Here is a 20,348-nt window from a genome sequence, read left to right on the forward strand (position 1 = left end):
GTGATCACAAGTGACTCTTGGTCTCACTTTTTCTGTGACGCTCCTAGCAGCCAACAATATTGTCTGACATCATTGTCTGGCTTTCCTAATAATCACCTTTCCAATATCGTTGTCCACCATTCCGTTTCAGGAAAACCTCGTGTTATTCTGTGGCTTTTGTTTCTTTACTTTCAATGGGAAAACCGATGTCATATATTATATATTTTAAATGGCTACTGGCCATCATCACATATTTATTTTTGCTAATCGATATATTTTTATTTTTACAGACTTACGTTCCTCCTCAGACAAAGAGGTGAGTAATATTACAAAATAGTCCTTGACTCCTTGTACTAGAACATCAACAGAATAATTACATCTGAATTCATTGAAGGAAGCATGAGCTCAGTTAGGAGGAAGAGTAGCACCCAGTATTACAGTTTATTAGGGAATTGGCACTGGGTGAAAAATGGTTACAAAATCGTGGGATAAAAATGTATAGTTTTTTTTTGTGTAAAAAATCAGACCCGTCTGAATGAGTGGTGCAGGGTATCAGACTATTGGTTGTCGGACTACTGGTTGTCGTACTATGTAGTCTACTCTGTACTGTACTGTACTGTACTGTACTGTACTGTACTGTACTGTACTGTACTGTACTGTACTGTACTGTACTGTACTGTACTGTACTGTACTGTACTGTACTGTACTGTACTGTATACGGCCGAAGTCTGTACTGCACTAACCTCGCCTCACCAGGCTTTCCACCTCGGGGGAAAGCCTGGTCTCTGTGTGAACCGGTCTGGAGCGGATGATATCGTTACGTCAGGTTGTAGTATTGTTTTATAGTCGACAGGCAGGATCAATCAAACGGAATTTCCTTTTCCCTCATAACCGGAAGAATAACAATAAAAGCTCTCGTAGCCTGCAGCTTTTATTGAGATAAATCAGTTTGAGGGAAAAGGATGTTCCGTTTGATTGTCCCTGCCTGTCAACTACAAAACAATACTACAACCTGATGTAACGATATAATCCGCTCCCGACCGCATGATATACCCAAAATGAAATGGTGAACAGGCTAGTACTGCACTGTGCTCTGTGCTTGTCAAAACTACTGGTCTTACACTAAAAACTCAGCTTCCCATCATGCACCTGTACACAGTGTGAAGCTCTACAGCGCCACTTTGTCACCTGTTGGTACTCTAAATAGGTTTGTGTTTGTGTGCGTGTGTGCATGTGTGTGCGTGTGTGCGTGCGTGTGTGTGTGTGTGTGTGTGTGTGTGTGTGTGTGCGTGCATGCGTGTAGTTGTGGAATTCACAGTTACAGGGTATAAACCAGCCCAAACACGCATTGAAATCTCGTAAGTTAGAGTTTGTCGATATGAATGTATATTTCATTTTATGTTCCACCATAGACATGTCTTTTTGTTACTAATCTGTCTGTCTGTCTGTCTGTCTGTCTGTCTGTCTGTCTGTCTGTCTGTCTGTCTGTCTGTCTGTCTGTCTGTCTGTCTGTCTGTCTGTCTGTCTGTCTGTCTGTCTGTCTGTCTGTCTGTCTGTCTGTCTGTCTGTCTGTCTGTCTCATTGTGTTCCTCAGGCTTTGCAAGGACAGTCAGTGGCAGTCAGAACATGAGTATGCTAGTAGATGATATTAACAAACTTCTTCAGGTTAGTGATGTGTCTATCATTTCAACTACATGCTTTCACATCATATAGATCAGTGGTTCTCTCTTTTTCATTTCAAGAACCCACAGTTTGATGTGTTAGGGTCGATTTGGTTCCATTCGTACACCCTCAGATTATTACATATAACTACAGTATCAGTCATTTAGCAGCCTGGAACCCCCTCAAGGACCTGTGGGGGTCCCTGGACCCCACTTTGAGAAGTACTGAATAGATCACATGAACCCTAGCATCCCTATTCATCATAATAAATAGGTGAACTGTGAACATTTGGTCAAAAAGGGCAAACATTCTGCAAAAATAGCAGATCCAAAAGCTCATAACATGTCACAATGCAACGTGTCGTGAGCTTGTACAGTAGGCTATTGTTGGCGAAGAGATTTTGTGTAGAGGGGATTCAAAAGGAGGGATCGACCAAGTATATACAGTATATATATTACCCTGGTGGGGAAACCCGGTCACAGCTTACAAATAAAGTGGTTCTACACATAATGAAAACTAGAGTTCTCAACAGGCCCAAAAAGTAAGATCTTACCCCAGCACCAGCACTCGCCCAGCAGTCTGCTGCCTGTCACCCAGGAGGACGCGCCTCTTTAGGGCGAGGTTGCTTCTCGCTCTCAGGCGTCTTACTGGTATACTGATTATATTTTTTTGAGACAGGCAGCAGACAAAGAATTGTTGCGCATGGAACTGAATGCAGGCGAACCCACAGACGCAAGCAGGGTGAGTAACAGCAGACTTTATTCCTGGCCGAGTAACAGTGAAAGGGCCAGTGTCCACCACGGCATCTGATCCATGTCTCATCTGATTAGCCTCGGTACCCAGGCTTTTACTTTTGTTCGCATTCATCTGACTAGAACAAAGAACCATCTATAATCATGCTTATACAAAACTTTGTATAAGCATGATTCACTAGGTCCTCTATAGAGCTCATAAATTATGAGCTGTACTCATGAGTCATGCCTTTTCACTGCGAACCTTTCTCCCAATCTTCCGCCAGTAGTCTGAAAACCCACCTTTTCAGACTCCATCATGGCCCATAGCACTTACCCTACCCACTTTATATAGTATAGTATAGTATAGTATAGTATAGTATAGTATAGTATAGTATAGTATAGTATAGTATAGTATAGTATAGTATAGTATAGTATAGTATAGTATAGTATAGTTTATATGTATAGTGTCATTATATAGATATGTTCTAGTTACGTTCTTAGCTTACGCATGTTGCATGATAAATGCATTTTATATATGTGATGTATTCCCATGCCAACAGGATAACTTCATTAAATACTTGCTTGAAGGCACACGAAAAGTTCCTCCACAATCTATTCTACAAAACGATGAAACAATAGGCCATATTATCAACTGTACAGGTGGCATCTTTACTCTCTCAATAAAGAAATGTGGCGGAGCAACAAACCCAAACTCCAATGTAAGTTCAGGCAAAGATGTGTGCAAGAGAATATTAAGAAACACAAAGACAAATCACACTCGAAGGTTTGATGTTTTGTTCAATTGTTCCTTTCCAGTATTTGTTTGAACAAGTATTTGAGATTTACAAGGCAATCAGCATACTGGTGGCTTCAGGAACTAAAAAGACAATTGTTATAAAACATGCAATGGGAACCTTTTATCAAAGCAGGTTAGTCTTTTTTTATTGAGAATATCAATCGCTTTCTATTGTTAAAATGGAAACATGCAATTTTACATAATAATTTGCATGACTTGGGTGAAAGAATTCTGTTCCTTTGCATAATCTTTCAAGTCCATTTGGTTCCATTTGTACACTATCTGGAGTTACATTACTGTAACACTGTGTTGTAATATGTTTCATCCTGCCAGCCACACACCAGCTGCTATGGACCATCTAGTGCTGGGCTCAGAGGAGGATGGCATTGTCATCAAGCTCCCCTCCTTCTCTGCACTCCAGTCACAGCTGGGAGGGTACGAGACTGTCAATGCCCAGGTCTGTATAGAGCAGTGTTTCTCGAAAGATTTCATGGGGCCTCCAAATATATTTGGCCGCGGACCCCCATCTGGAATGTGTGTGTGTGTGTATATATATATATATATATATATATATATATATATATATATATATATATATATATATATATGAGGGGAATGTTGGCTCACTTGACTTTCTGTTGTTGTTTGCTTCTCTTAGGTGACTACCTTTACTAACAATCCCCATCCAACAGATGAGAACATCTCAGGAATCCTCATCAGTCTCATACTTAACGACGGATCCTCAAACATCCGTCTGAGCAACTTGCCAGAGATGATAGAGGTACAGGAATGACTAGAATAAATTATGTCCCACGGTGTACGAATATGTGTTAGCAATCTCTGGCACTAATCTCTGGCACTGTCCAAAAATATTTGTTTCAATCATTTACAATGTTTGATGGCTACAATAATATTGTGATTCTATAATAATACCATCTTTTCCAAATCAGACTGCTAATGGATCATTCCTGATGCTAAAGCCTGCATGCATTTCACATCCACAGATTTTCCTTCCTGCATGGATTTATTATTTTGTTTCAGACTCTTACACATTTATCTCATCTCTTACTGTTACACAAGGGTTAAAAAACTAATGGGAAAGAGAATTGAGTACTGTAGAGGGGTGGGCAGACGCACTATACAGAGTCAACTCAACCACCTCATGTGCACACCTCAGCCTAATTCAACTGAAAGTAGGTACATAGAGCTCATCTTAGTAAAAGCAGGGTGGCTGAAATGTATCCTGAGGCAGACTCGAAGTGTGATCGCTGTTCCCAGACACAAGCACATCACATATGTATTGGTCTTGTCCCAGCTACAGCGATTTTGGTCACTTGTGTTTGTCACACTGTCAGACGTGCTAGAAATTGCGCTACAACCCTGTCCATTGATGGCTATATTCGGCACACCGTCAAACCCCTTACAGTACCACCCTGGGCAAGACCTAAGCTGAAAAGACTATCAGCGGAAGTTGCGGGATTTTAGCGGAAGTGAAATCGTTGATGCTTTACAAATCAGTTTACATTCTCCGCGAATGAAAATTGTGATTGGTCGGGAAAATATAACATATCCGGGGGAAATACATTTGACGGCTGTTCCGGAGGATACAACCGCCGATAGCTTCTCTGCCTTAGGTTGTGACCAGGCTTTTCTTTTCGCAGATAAGTAAGCCTGGGACCGAGGCTATTACAGTACACGAATCAGAAGTTAGAGATTATTGCTTTTGCAACACTGTTAGCTAGAAGAAGAATATTACTATCTTGTAAGTCGCCAAATACACCCTCTCACTCAATTTGGCTCAACGATGTGATGCAGCCTACTTCTTAAGCTTAGGAGAAGAAGAAAAATCTCGGCTTCACTAAAGCCTTTTAGACCCTTTATAGATCCTTTATAGAATACTTCAATATTCGTATACCTCCCTGGATTAGACTGCTCGGTGTGACCCAAATATAGCGGACAGTGGATTTCAGAATTAACAGACAGTGCCTCTCTCACAAGTGTACAATACTTTGACTGTGACCCATGATGTGACCTGTGTTTGGGTTTTTTTGTCCTGTTTGTCCTTGTCCTTGTTTCTTTGGGGGGGGGGGGGGGGGGGGGTGTACGTTGTTGCTTTTATGTTTGTGTTTCTGTGATGCTTTGTGATGTAAAAAAAACCCATAAAAAACAAAAACGGTACCAACAGTACTTCTGTGTTTCTCCTCTTCCACAGATTTTCCTTCCTCGTCCAGGTCCTCCATCAATTAGCACCAGTACTGCTGTGTTGAAGAGCGGCGCTCCACCAGTACTGACAGCATTTAACATCACAGATGCTAATGTGACGCTCTTCTTCAGTGTGGAACCCAGTTTCAATGTGTCACTGCTGATGCTACTGTTCCCAGGGGCGCCTGCTAAGGAGACCAACTACACCAGCAGAATCGTGGTCAATAACACAGGTAAGTGTAACAGAGGTGCACTTTCTGAAAAACCTTTTGAGCTATTCTTGCTATTGCATTCAATCACTGTCACTGCAGTGTGCCATAGCTTGAAATTTGTTCTGCATTTTGCTCCCTGTAACAGGAGGTCATCGATGGATGTTGACCCCTGAAATGTTCCAACAGACCACAGGAACATGGTATATTAAGACCACCGTCCTCAATTACAGTGGGGAACAAGATGTGACCTTGAACTTCAGCTCGTACACCAGCAAGTGCTTGTACTGGAACACAGAGCGGAGGGTCTGGAGCAACGCAGGCTGCAGGGTGAGGGGGATCAAATTAAAACTAGAAAAAGTGCCCCTCAGGCCTCCTGGTGGCGCTATAATAGGCCAATGTAACAGGTACTATTTGTTCTTACGCCTTTGATGGAAATTGGATGATTTGAGGCATTTTGTTCCAAAATTAGTTTTTCAAAAATCCCCCTGTTGGTGGCACTATAACAATGTGAAAAGGGTGGGATATATTCCTCAGCCTAATGCGTGGAAGTGTGTGGACGTAAATTTTGCATTTCTCAATTTATTTCTGCATTTGTAAAAAAACAAAAAATAATAATAAACAGAACATTAAAAAAAAGATGTCACGTAAATTGCACCCTGCGTTCATGATTTGAGGCTTTTTTTTCTCAAAACGGGCCAATCCTGCAAACTTTGAAAGCCAATGTTAGCCAATTAGGATGGAATATGAAATATCGGACAGATTAGCACATGACTATAGAGATGCTGTGTAAAGATTTGCAGGATTTTTGGACAAAATCTGGAAGAGTAATATATAAAAAAAAAATGTTTTACAAAAGTCGGCCTCCTGTGGCACTATAACAGGCAATTCTGGAAAATTTGGGGCAGAGGTTCATCGTTGACATCTAGGGAGTGTGTGTGCAAAGTTTGGCATTGACCGGGTTAACGGTGCCGGAGATGAGCTGGTAATGGACGGGCGGACACACACACACACGGACGGAAGGAGTGCAAAACATACTCTCTCCCCATGCCTTCGGCCTGGTGGAGACAATTAAAATAGTTTAATTAGTTACTGTATGTAAGTAAGATCTATCAAAGGTTTTCAAATAACTGTAGTGGTTTTCAGGTAAAAGTACCTCTGTAGACTACTTAATTACAGTACTTGACTTGACTTGACTTTCCACCACTGATTGTTTCAGGTGGGGATCAGAACCACTCCACATCAGACTCAGTGCCTCTGTAACCATCTCACACTTTTCGGAAGTTCTTTCTTTGTGATGCCCAACTATGTGGACGTATCCCGTACGGCGGAGCTGTTCTCCACCGTGTCTGAGAACTATGTGGTGCTGGCCCTGCTGTGTGCTTTCTTTGGTTTGTACCTGATCACTCTACTGTGGGCCTGTTATGCTGACCGCAGGGCTCTCTCCAGGGTGAGGTTTTTTATTTTACTATTTTTGTTTGTGTTTCAATGTGTATTGTATAATAGCATCACTGTCGGTGTGGAAATGTAGTTATTATTTAGTCACAAGCTTACTTTTCATTTATAAAACCCACAGACACACTTCGCTTTTTTCCCTCCAAACAATTGCAGAAAAGTAGATAAAAAAGGCCACAACCTTGCAAGCAAGAAATAGCGATCTATTATTTTGGCTACTTGTGAGTGACATTATAGTATGGTGAATTAGGCCATTAGTTATATGGAGACACAATGTTGCTGCACACTATTATGCTATATATATTGTGTTTAAAGAAGGTATGATGCTCTGACGATCTTATGACTGTCTTAAAGGACACCCAACACTCTAACATTTCTATCAATTCTATGCATTGAAAATGCTTTCCTGTTGCACTCTCAGAGGAAGATTATCCTGCTGAAGGACAACCATCTGTGTGCTCAGTATAACTACCTGCTGGGGGTTCAGACCGGCCAGCGGAAGAACGCTGGTACCTCTGCCAATGTAATTCATCATTAATATTGACCATTGTGTACAGTACCATGATTTCTTAAGCCTATAAAATCCTCAGTGTTCATTTGTCAATTTGTAACTAACTCTGAGAGACATAAATGTAACCAAACCTGTAAAAGTAAGTGTCCATTTCGTCACATTTGTTCACTAAGTCCGATTGAAACTGTACAATCTCGAGTACAATCTGCCCTGATTGCACACACCAAGCAGTAAGACTATAATGATAACGATAAAGATATAATTTGAAAGACCGTTCCAATGCAAGTGGAGGGCGAAGTTCACTCCACAACTATAAAATAATACAATGGTGAATGATATACAGCAGTTACATCTATCATTATAGTTAGTGCTTGGTGTGAATGGCCCTTTACACACTGATGATTTTACTGTGTAGCCTATTATGTTGCCGCCGAGTCACGACGCTCAGTGAATGTGGGAATTTACAATTTAGCCACCATTTCCATCAGAGTGCCGTCCTTGCCTCCTTTAGGTCACGGTAAAGCTGATAGGCTCGGAGGGAGAGAGTAGCACGCATAACCTGGAAGATCCCGACAGGCCTGTGTTTGCCAGGGGAGCAGTTGACATGTTCCTGCTGGCCACACCTTTCCCACTGGGGGATCTGCACAACATTAGGCTACAACATGACAGCTCTGGAGGCCACCCCTCATGGTATTGTAGTCAAAGCATAACTGAATAGCAAGGGAAACAGTAGCTCAGTCATTTCAGTCCTCAGCTGTTCACTAGATTACTTTGCTAACTGTCTTCTCATGCACTTTATACGGGACTACCTCTTTTCCAGACTTTTCTACCCGATGGGCATAGTTATATGCCTAAACCTAACTCTTACCATAACATTAACCTCGCAAAAACCATGCCTAACCCTAACCTTAACCCTAACCATATCTCACAGAATAATAATCTCAAATCCACGCCCATCTGATCTGGTAGAAAGATCCGGAAAAGAGAGAATCCCCACTTTATAGCAATATCATTTTTTGATTAATTAATTTTTTTCCAGAATCAGAATTTGTTTCATTTGACATCACAGTTTAAAAGGTATAAAACAGTGGGTGAATTTTTTCTTGTGTGCGCTCTATCATTGTGTAGTATTCTGTGAGAAGAGAATGCTCTCTATAGAGGTATGGCCCTCATTTATCAACCGTGCGTACGCCAAAATATGGGTGCACGCCGAAATTACAGACATTTTCGGCATTTACCATTTCCGACAAAGCTTGAAATTGAACTTGACAAAGTTCAAAACTCACGTCTGGTCGGGAGCTGTCGTACGCTTTATCCTCACCTGTTCTTCTGTCGTAGAACAGTGGAGCAGCATTGTTTGACCAGCTGAGAGGCTGTCACATGCATCTAAACATATGTTTTCACTCCTAAAATGTATAAAACTAATAATAGCCTACATGTGAAGAAAATATATTTTGTAAAGGCATGTCATATGAAATTGGAAGGATATTACCAAGTGTGCAAGCTTATTAAAATTGCGCAATTAAAAACAATGCTTTAAGCCATTTAAATAGTGTTTTGCATGAGCATACCGGTAGCCCCCCCTCCTACTTCATTCCATGACTGGATCGAGAGGCATTTGCAGTGCTGCAGCTTTAGATTTTCTTTTCGCAGATAAGTATAAGCCTGGGACCGAGGCTATGCAGCTATATAGTCAAGTCTACCAACCAACTGCAATCTACAGCCATGTCTTTCTCGCGTTATGTCTCGTCCTTTTAATTAAGGATAAACCTGACGCACTCGAATGCCACTAAATGTGACATGCCGACAGTGCCGAGGCAGCAAAGTGGGGACCGCATCTCTTCTTTTTTTTCCCCGTCATATGGAAATCACGGGGTACCAACTTAACTCACGGACCTCCACCACTACAGCCTACCACCAGTACCACATAAGGTTTAGGCTGCGAGGCATGCAGCCTAATATACAGTAATGTCATAAACGTGCATGCAGGTCACGACAGTGACAGAACAGGAGCGGAGGAGGAGATGCAGAGTTGCAAAACAGCATTTGTCACGGGCTGAAACTCATTCCAATGACGTGAGCAATGTTATTTAATGAATGCTTCACATAATCACAGGTTCAGGTTTTCGTTCACTAATCTTGTTGTATATTAAATGAATAAACATTTTAATAATTTTATATACAACTAACAACACACAGTGAAAGTTGCTTGCAAATTGCGATATGTGCGTGCGTGCGTGCGGGGGGGGGGGGGGGGGTGAGGAGCAAGGGAGGCAGCAAGGGAAGCGAAGCGAGAGGAGAAACAGACAGCTTTATTTAATTCATGCAGGTTTATTTATTTAAGATACAACAAGTTGCGGTTTTTTTCTTCCTGTAACCATGGTTTCAATATCGTAATGCCGTTGTTCCTGTCGCAAAAACGAGGGCGAGGCTTGATTTCATAGGGCGTGCCAGATAGATTTCAGCCGTCACATTTATTAACGTCGGAACGAAATTAAGGAAGGATCAGCTGTTTGCGATCACTTTATAAATGCTGTGGTGACGTGGGTGTACTACGAAACCTGCACTCGAATCTGTGGCAGATTTTACACTCGATTGATAAATGAGGGCCTAGTGAGGGCAAATGAAAAGAGATAGAAAACAGGTTATACAGATATACATGGTATTTAGAATGTTTTGTATGTGTACAGTTCGAAACATTAGCATCATATGCAGGTGGGAAATGGAAAAAACTAAACTAAACATAATTTCACAACGGTAGCTAGTAGCCATGAAGGAAATATTTCTACTATCCCGGTTGTTAAAATATGTTTAGTTTAGAAATAAACTGTGGCAAGTTGAGCTGGATTTGATATTTGAGCCATGTGGAGGGTGTCTGAGTGCTTTTAGAATTTAGAGCCTAAATGTGATGACATTGTCTCTCAACAGGAAATCCTCTTGACTATCACTGCAACAGAAGTCAAAATGTCAGGCTGGCCTCAATATCTTGTTTGGGAACTGCTCTTGTATTATGAATATACAGTCATTTGATGTGTGATATTTTGTCTTCCTCTATTAGGTACATCAACAAAGTGACAGTGCAGAACCTCCAGACGCGACAGGTATGGCACTTCCTGTGTGACTGCTGGCTGAGCACTGACCGGGGCGATGGCGTGACCAAGAAAAACTTCAACGCTGCAAAGCAGAACGAGATTCGGAGCTTCAGGTTGTGCACCAGTTTAATAATCGGAAGCAACTCTTGTATCAAAATAAAGTTACCACCATATCATTGCTGTAGGGCAGATACCTTGTATCTCTATACAAGTTAATGTCCTACGCCTTATGCGTTGTGAACTTGTATATCTGGTATTTCACAGTCAGAGTCAGTTTCTGTAATGAGCTTCCCCTTCTTTTCGATCAGGAATATCTTCCATAGTAGAACATCGACTGGCTTCAGGGACGAACACATCTGGCTGTCCATTGTGGACCCTCCCTGGCGTAGTCCGTTCACACGTGCCCAGAGGGTGTCCTGCTGCATGAGTCTGCTGCTCTGCACCATGGCTATCAATATCGCTTTCTGGAATATTCCTGTAGACGACACCTCCCCAGTCATCTTCTCCATTGGTGAATGAACAACTGAATTACAAATTACAAATGAACGACTAAAGGCTCATTCATAGTCTTTCGGTGGTGAGGTGACCACCGCTCCGGTGGTGAGGTGACCACCGGAGCTGAAATAACGTTGAGCGGTGGTGAGTTAAAGCAGAGAGAAGGGCTGGGGCGGTGATTTGCTCTTCACCGCGGCTCGTGACGTCATGTTGTAGTTCGGTGGTCACCTAACCACCGAAAATCCAGACTATGTATGAGCCTTAAGACCTATTCATACTCCACTTTTAGGTGATAAGGTGACCACCAAAACGGTGGTTAGAGAAAACAGAGAGAAGTGTTTGGGTGAGTGGTGAAGAGCTTACCACCACGACATGACGTCATGTTGTAGTTTTCGCTGGTCAGCTTATCACCTAAAACTGGAGGATGAATAGGCCTTTAATGGAATTACAAATTAAATGAAGAGTAGTGTTGTGCTGCACACTGGTAACTCTGTAATGATGAGTAATGCTGTTGTAGTACAGTAATGCATGCGTGCGTGTATTACTATACTTGAAACAGTATAGTAATACAAGTCAGGCACTGACTGAGATTCAGGCGGCTTTATCTCTGGAGGTACTTCCCACATTACATATGTCATTGGTAAAATCTACACGTCATTGGTCTAACCGACGGAAGTGTGTTTGTTTGATTGTTTGATTGAAAATTGTTCAAGGAAAGGTTGTGCTTTGTACGACTGTGACTTGACTTCAAATTGTTCATTGAGAGTTTCTTATGTAGTCTCTGAGGACCAGGAGCCTACTGCCTGAGTCAGCTGTAGATAATACAAAACACATTTGTGAACACTACGTTTCCAAGGGCATCTCCATTCTCCAGCTGCGTAGGCAATCAGTAACTTCTGCCACATTTGATCTCTGAGTCGATTATGTTAGCAGCTTGTACAAATGCGAATTTGCTCACTCAGTTACAATCATATGTCATTGGGACATGAATTTATGGCTATACAAAATTATACATAATATATGACATTAATTACACAATAGAGAGGTCCAAATGTTCCCACAACATTATATAATTTGATAAATAGAGTAGACATTGTGAGGACAATAATTATTGTGCTGGTGCTCACAAAATAAATCGTTGCTTTATGGTTTAACAATATCGGGGGAGTTAGGCTTACAAGAAAGGTGTCGGGTTGGGGTTAGCGTTAGGTTTAGAGGTTATAGGGTTAGAGTTATGAGTGATTTATGCTTAGTTGCATTCCAATGTTGCACAAAATAAAATAGCCGATGTCGCAGACACATTGTGAGCCTGTACAGTATTTTCAGCTTTAGGTAATTAGTATAGTATAGTAATACAAATATGTGTGTGCGTGCGTGCGTCATGGTGTGTGTCAGTGACAGCAGGGCCGTGTCAATGAGGCCTGGTAGATAGACCATTCATTTAATCACACTGACTGAGTTTGTGTGTCTCCACAGGCTCACTGCACGTCAGCTGGCAGGAGATCATGGTGGGGGTGGAGAGTGGACTACTCATGTTCCCCATCAACATCCTCATCGTTACCATCTTTCGCAGCATCAGACCTCGCCTCTCCTCACCGGTTAAAAAGATCAGCGAAGAACAGAACTTGAAAACTTCCATGGTTACCATAACAACCATTCTGAAGGTCTGTATGTATGTACGTACAGTACGACATACTGTATTGTATGTGTGTTTGGAGGCACCTCAAGGTTCAAGGTTGTACTTTATTGTTACTTATTGTGTACAGGTACATAAGAGTAAAACCATTTTTTTCAGACAATGCAGCAGCATATAACAACATGATACACATACAGCAACAACAGCAAAAAAAGATAGGATAAAGAGTGTGCAAAAAAAATTGCAAACAAAGGATAACAAGAAATGACTCAAGTCATTATATATCAGCTTGCATTCCATTCTCTTGCATATCGTACCCTAGTGGGGCTTTCTGTAGTCGCGTTTGCAGTCTCTAGTCTAGCTCTGGTCCATAGCTCTAATGTGTTGCATTAGAAGGCAGTAGAAGGCTATGGACCAGAGCTATCTCTAGTCATGGTGCGTTGGGGGAGAGGAGAGCGGGCTTAGTGTCCCATTGGCCGTTGGGATTACTCTCCCAGCAAAAGGGTGAAATCCAATCATGAAAATCTCTCCACTACATCGCTACTAGACCACGTGACTAGACTAGAAAGTCTGATCATTGATTCAGCTCTGCAAGCTGATAAAAATCATCAAAGTATCATCATATGCATGTGCATATGTTTTCCCTGTAGTAGCAAAGTTAGGTGAACTTTGTGTGTTCCATATATACAACAAATTTAGGAAGGTGCAATTCGAGCATAATAGTGGAGGACGGAGGTGTGAGGGAAGGGGGGGATAGCGTTCTCCTTTGCCCTGTTCTTATCAGTTTGTTCATGTGGTAAAAACTGTGAGATCAGATATATTTTTAAAATACCTACAATGAAACTACAATGAAGTGCCAAAAAATAAGTTTAATATTATGTATGACAAATTGCACTTGAGCTTGTATGTGTACTCTAGTCTACATACAAGCTGAAGACAAGTAGTTACAGCCGAGTGTGACTTTTACATAATCGTTTCGTCACCTTATGTCCTCCCACAGCCCCTTTGCAATTTGCATTGTGTTGTATTTTATTGTGTAGGAAATTGAGGAGCTTGTTGGCTTGCTCAGTGTAAGTAAGAGGAACAAGGTGTTTGAGCTAAAGGCCAGACTGGATTCAGCCTCTGATCTCTTCCCTGCACTGGACAAGGTCCACGAGCTCATCCATTTAATGCAAGGTACGAATCTTTATTCATTTTCATTGACTGTATTGCCTATATGCTCTCGAATGTATTTCTATCCTTGGTAGTTTTAGATATTTATACGTGATGTGTCCTACTGAGTGCCTCCCCAGTGTCCCACTGAGTGCCTCCCCAGTGTCCCCCTGAGTGTCTCCCCAGTGCCTCCCAGTGTCTCCCCAGTGCCTCCCAATGTCCCCCTGAGTGCCTCCCCAGTGTCTCCCCAGTGTCCCCCCCGAGTGCCTCCCCAGTGCCTCCACAGGGTCCCCCTGAGTGTCTCCCCAGTGTCTCCCCAGTGCCTCCCCAGTGCCTCCCCAGTGTCCCCCTGAGTGCCTCCCCAGTGCCTCCCCAGTGTCTCCCCAGTGCCTCCCAGTGTCCCCCTGAGTGCCTCCCCAGTGCCTCCCAGTGTCCCCCTGAGTGCCTCCCAGTGTCCCCCTGAGTGCCTCCCCAGTGCCTCCCAGTGTCCCCCTGAGTGCCTCCCCTGTGTCTCCCCAGTGCCTCCCCAGTGTCTCCCCAGTGCCTCCCAGTGTCCCCCTGAGTGCCTCCCCAGTGCCTCCCTGAGTGCCTCCCCAGTGCCTCCCTGAGTGCCTCCCCAGTGTCTCCCCAGTGCCTCCCCAGTGCCTGCCCAGTGTCCCCCAGTGTCCCCCCAGTGCCTCCCCAGTGTCTCCAATAGCAATACAAGAGCAATAATACAAATGAATCTTAATGTATTAATCTAATTATTTGCTCTCATCCAGTGCTAATGAAAAATAAAAATAAAATCCTATATTTTCACTATAAAAAAAAAGGTGTCCCCCCCGAGTGCCTCCCCAGGGTCCCCCTGAGTGCTTCCCCAGTGTCTCCCCAGTTTCTCCCCAGTGTCTCCCCAGTGCCTCCCAGTGTCCCCCTGAGTGCCTCCCCAGTGCCTCCCAGTGTCCCCCTGAGTACCTCCCAGTGTCCCCCTGAGTGCCTCCCAGTGTCCCCCTGAGTGCCTCCCCAGTGTCTCCCCAGTGCCTCCCCAGTGCCTCCCAGTGTCCCCCTGAGTGCCTCCCTGAGTGCCTCCCCAGTGTCTCCTCAGTGCCTCCCCAGTGTCCCCTCAGTGCCTGCCCAGTGTCCCCCAGTGTCCCCCCAGTGCCTCCCCAGTGTCTCCAATAGCAATACAAGAGCAATAATACAAATGAATCTTAATGTATTAATCTAATTATTTGCTCTCATCCAGTGCTAATGAAAAATAAGAATAAAATCCTATATTTTCGCTATTAAAAAAAAGAAAGTGTCGTCGTCCCCAGAGTGCCTCCCCAGTGCCTCCCCAGGGTCCCCCTGAGTGTCTCCCCAGTGCCTCCCCAGTGTCCCCCTGAGTGCCTCCCCAGTGTCTCCCCAGTGCCTCCCCAGTGTCTCCCCAGTGCCTCCCAGTGTCCCCCTGAGTGCCTCCCCAGTGCCTCCCAGTGTTCCCCTGAGTGCCTCCCAGTGTCCCCCTGAGTGCCTCCCAGTGTCCCCCTGAGTGCCTCCCCAGTGTCTCCCCAGTGCCTCCCCAGGGTCCCCCTGAGTGTCTCCCCAGTGCCTCCCCAGTGTCCCCCTGAGTGCCTCCCCAGTGCCTCCCCAGTGTCCCCCTGAGTGCCTCCCCAGTGTCTCCCCAGTGCCTCCCCAGTGTCCCCCTGAGTGCCTCCCCAGTGTCTCCCCAGTGCCTCCCCAGTGCCTCCCAGTGTCCCCCTGAGTGCCTCCCCAGTGCCTCCCAGTGTCCCCCTGAGTGCCTCCCAGTGTCCCCCTGAGTGCCTCCCCAGTGCCTCCCCAGTGCCTCCCAGTGTTCCCCTGAGTGCCTCCCAGTGTCCCCCTGAGTGCCTCCCAGTGTCTCCCCAGTGCCTCCCCAGTGTTCCCCTGAGTGCCTCCCAGTGTCCCCCTGAGTGCCTCCCCAGTGCCTTCCAGTGTCCCCCTGAGTGCCTCCCCAGTGCCTCCCAGTGTCCCCCTGAGTGCCTCCCCAGTGTCTCCCCAGTGTCCCCTCAGTGCCTCCCCAGTGTCCCCCTGAGTGCCTCCCCAGTGTCTCCCCAGTGCCTGCCCAGTGTCCCCCAGTGTCCCCCCAGTGCCTCCCCAGTGTCTCCAATAGCAATACAAGAACAATAATACAAATTAATCTTAATGTATTAATCTAATTATTTGCTCTCATCCAGTGCTAATGAAAAATAAAAATAAAATCCTATATTTTGGCTATTAAGCTTGAGGCAGGCGGGCCACATAAAATGACATGGCGGTACGGCCCGCGGGCCGTGGTTTGGGGACCCCTGTTCTAAAGGCTTCTTCATATTTATTTTTGAGGGGCGCTAGCCCCTCCAATGTCTGGCTTTCGGAAATTACGTACGTAATACGTCATATGGCAGTATGGACTTTTTAAATGTTTGATTTAGAGTACTAAACGTCACATCACGTAGCAGCCAAGTCTATTGTTAATGTTTGTTTAGGGTATGATGTTTGTTTAAAAGACTCAGTGTGATTTTTTAATTTTCATATTTGTTTTCTTTTATATGGTTACTATTGTCATTGTTGTTGTTGTATTGAACCCTAACTGAAGTTTCAAGTTCTGTTTTTCAATAACTAGAGTAAACATTGACCAACTGACTTGAACTTGTTGTTTCTGTCCCTGTTGTCTGTACTCTACTGTATATTGCTGTTTCAGGGGAGGCTGAGAGTAACCCCCATTGGGTGTACTGTAGCCAGTTCGTCCTTTCCTGTCTTTCACACCTGTTGCTGTGTCTGGAGAAACTGGATGTGAGGGCCTTCCCCAGTCCAGAGGAGCATCAGCAGGCGCTCAACCTCACCAACCTGATGCTTCGCAAGGCTGAGATGGTCTTCAGCAGTCACACGGCCTACTGGTCTGTGCCTGACGTGCCATTACGCATGCTTCACAGCTCATTCTACACAGTCATTTAAGTCAGTGGTTCCCAACCTTTTCTGGATCAAGGCCCACTTGGTAAATCTTGAAAGGGTTTGCGGCCCTGCTGATCACTTAACACAGCTAGCCGGCTTCACGCCCCACCCATCGATCTGACCGTGTTGAGTGGTCAAGATTTTATTTGAATGGTCAATCAATTGTGTTCTGGCAGTGCAACTAACACAGTAAACAAAGTTCCTAGTTATCAATGTTTTTTTAAGGTTTCAAGAAAAGAAATACATTATTTTTAGATTGGATTTTCTTTATATTAATATTATATTATCATTCAAAGCTTAGTATTTTACAAATTATTTAGGGGGGCCCTTGCTATATCCTCACGGCCCACCAGTGGACTACAGGTTGGGAATCGCTGACTTAAGCATACAATGCCATATCATCTGACACTTGCATTGGTCCTTACTCTTCTTGCTGTCCTTCTCCTATCTCCATCACTTCTGTGTTCCAGCCCCTCTCCTGTGAGTAAGAAGAAAAGGCCTTCAGGTTGCTCCCTGCCCTGGTGGTGTGTGTTCCTGGGTTGGTTCCTGCTGCTGTCAATCAGCGGATTGTCCACCTATTTCACCCTGCTCTATGGCTTCCAGTATGGCAAGGAGAAGTCCATCCAGTGGGTCATCTCTCTGGGCCTCTCCCTCTTCCAGAGCATCTTCATACTGCAGCCACTCAAGGTATAGGCATGCTAGACACATACAGTAAATTAGAAGCATTTTACGTGCATTCGGGTGGTGCAGGGGTGGCTATCCTCCACCGCAGAGTAATCTATCAGGGGTGGCTATCCTCCACCGCAGAGTAATCTATCAGGGGTGGCTATCCTCCACCGCAGAGTAATCTAGGGCTTTACTGCAGGGAGTCTGGCTTATCTGAGTGTCTTCTACACCAACACAATAGGCCCATGTTCTGAGTGTCTTCTACACCAACACAATAGGCCCATGTACTACACGAACACAATAGGCCCATGTTCAATAGGCTCATGTTCACCTCCACCTGGGAGGTTGATACCAGGCTGTCAGTCAGCAGGGACTGTTGAGTGGGAGGTGTAGGACAAAGGCTCTACAGTCTACATCTCCCGGTGGGGGCTCGATCCTCACTGGCAGTGGAGCCAGTAATGGCAAGCAGTGGGAGTGATTCATTGGCGTTAACAAAATTGTGGAGAAAAAAAAGAAAAAGGACAAATCACACCTGTGTGAAGTTAGGGGCGCTCTTATCATCGTACATCATCTCATTCCGGCCAATCAGAATGTGCGTCCTCACCTTCGTCTTCAATGTTTGTGTTACGCAATGTTTGTGTTTACACAAACACTCAAAATTGTCCATTCATTGTCAATTGCATTTAATGTTTGTGTTAGGACAAAGTTTGTGTGTGCACACACAAAAAGCTGGACATAGCCCCTCAAAAAACGCATTTTACGTTCTTTAGCCATGGTTTCACTTTTTCGAAAATCTATTCTACAGTACATATGATAGCCTATCTATGATATAGCCTTTTTATTAAAATGCTGGAATACGATGTTGTGTTAAGGAATTCCACCTGTGTCTGTCTCATAGGTGATAGGTGTGGCCATTTTCTTTGCCCTGCTACTGAAGCCTGTAGCAGTAGAGGAGACTGAAGAGGCAGAGCAAGTGCTGTTAGGTAAAAACACTGTATACATTCAAAGACAAAACATCAAACAACGTTAAATGTTATTCTCTAGGCCTGTCACAATTATTACACAATCACCTAATCTCAATTATTTGAGATAATCACAATTATTTTCAAACATTTCAAAAATAGGGGAAATAGCAAATCCAAAGCCCACAACGTATCACGTTATGAGCTTGTATATTAGCCATTTTCTTTATTTTGAAGGTTTGTATATTGAAGTTATTTGCTTATTTTCGTAGCCTGGTTAAACACATTTGTGTGGAGTCTGGACTCTGCTAATGCATGGTTGGCTGCGGGAGTACAGTATTGATAGACAATTGGATTACAAAAAAAGTGACGTCTCCAACTTTGTGGCTTGGCCCCATCTTATTGCTGCTTGCAGCTATATCTTTTTTTATATGTTGCAATGTCCAATGCCCAGAACACAATTAAATCGTTAATCACAATTATTTGTATGATCGTCAAGTAAAATGTCTTGATGGTGACAGCCCTATTGCTCTCTGCTGGGAGTTTCTTAAGCATATTGCACTGCCATTCGTAATTTCTGCTGTCTAGTCTGCTATGTGTCATTTACTTTAGTGGGGCAATAAGATCATGAATGTTTGTGCTGTCTAGTCTACTATGTGCCGTTTACTTTTGTGGCGCAATAAGATCATGTTTAACGTTATTATCCGAGGTTGTAACAGGATAAGGAGGGATAAGAGTGTCTGCTAAATGCTTAAATTGTGCATTGTAATTATGATTCATCATTATAGACTGTCGTTAAATTGGTTTGATAGCTTGAATTAAACTTATTTTGAAATGATATCAGCAGTTAAATGACAAGGTTCGCATATGAAACTATAGCTAACTAGACAGTCAATTGGCTATGAATATTCTGCTATAAAATATCAATATTATGACATACTTTAAGAGATGTTCCTATTTGTAATTATTGATTAACTAGAGGTAACAAACTGTCTGAAGGCTGACACAAGCCTTCACACTTTATTTTGCCTCTAGTTAAACTTTGTAACTTTCCACCACTGCTTTTAATGCTTAATTCCCTCTAATATCCCCGAGTGGCATATCAATTCATCCTTCCCCCAAGAGTGGAGATGGAGAGTCCGCCACTGTCATTCTAATGGCATGGTCTTCTCTTTTTAATAGAGCAACGAGGCAGGTGTAGACAATACTCTGGCAGGGATGGAAGCGGAGGATTCTCCACATAGCTGCAAAACCTGTCCACAGAGCTGCCAATCCTGCCCCCCTAATACACTTCTCTGCACTGTTACATGACATGGAAGACTTAATTATCAGAAATAGCAAGCAGACTTACACATTTATATAGTGGGAAAAAAGAGATTTCCCACACTATTTTTGCATCAAAGAGCCTCAATTATTTTTGTCAGCATGGCTTTTTCTGAATATATTGGACTATTTTGCTGGCCTCTTGCACCTGGTCCATTGGTAATCCTTGAGTCACACATTTCTATATTATATGTATAGACTTATTAAATATTGTAATGTGTTGTGTTTGTATGAATTCTGATGTAGCAAGATAATGATTTAAATTGGCATTTCACTTTAAAACACTTTGGGGTTATTTAAACATCTATTTGAGTTTTTGTGTGAAATCCAAACTGTTTTAAGTCTTGATTCAATATTTAGATATTTCATATTTACTTCATCAGACACGCTACCCTCCTATATTAACCCATTAAACTTCAAAATCCGTTACTCATTGGAAACGGATGTCCTGGCTCCTGCTTGGTGACTAATATTGTTCTTCTGTGTACGAAGGGCCCATGGTTTTTCCAATTACTTTTTATTTATTTATTTCACGCTAACTGTATTTTTTTT

At 43.4% G+C, this 20,348-nt stretch overlaps 1 protein-coding gene across 1 annotated transcript; it reads left to right on the forward strand.

The window, feature by feature from the left end:
* The first annotated feature begins 2,334 nt into the window (after window positions 1–2,334).
* Window positions 2,335–20,180, forward strand: pkd1l3 (polycystic kidney disease 1-like 3). The gene is made up of 18 exons (XM_083791835.1): window positions 2,335–2,382; window positions 2,936–3,094; window positions 3,192–3,304; window positions 3,505–3,628; window positions 3,830–3,952; window positions 5,384–5,606; window positions 5,731–5,912; window positions 6,802–7,032; window positions 7,459–7,560; window positions 8,060–8,238; window positions 10,607–10,753; window positions 10,949–11,151; window positions 12,612–12,799; window positions 13,812–13,947; window positions 16,595–16,790; window positions 17,316–17,532; window positions 18,410–18,494; window positions 19,656–20,180. The coding sequence occupies exons 1-18, from the start codon at window positions 2,344–2,346 to the stop codon at window positions 19,715–19,717; spliced, it is 2,709 nt and encodes a 902-aa protein (XP_083647961.1). The 5' UTR covers window positions 2,335–2,343; the 3' UTR covers window positions 19,718–20,180.
* The last annotated feature ends 168 nt before the right edge of the window (window positions 20,181–20,348 follow it).

This window comes from Protomyctophum parallelum (assembly GCF_964188405.1).
Source record: "Protomyctophum parallelum genome assembly, chromosome: 2".
NCBI lineage: Eukaryota > Metazoa > Chordata > Actinopteri > Myctophiformes > Myctophidae > Protomyctophum > Protomyctophum parallelum.

Coding starts and splice junctions, on each gene's coding strand:
- pkd1l3 (XM_083791835.1), top strand. CDS start 2,344: ATGGAACTGAATGCAGGCGAACCCACAGACGCAAGCAGG. Junction 5,913..6,801: donor GGAGCAACGCAGGCTGCAGG/GTGAGGGGGATC, acceptor TGATTGTTTCAG/GTGGGGATCAGAACCACTCC. Junction 18,495..19,655: donor GGCAGAGCAAGTGCTGTTAG/GTAAAAACACTG, acceptor TCTTTTTAATAG/AGCAACGAGGCAGGTGTAGA.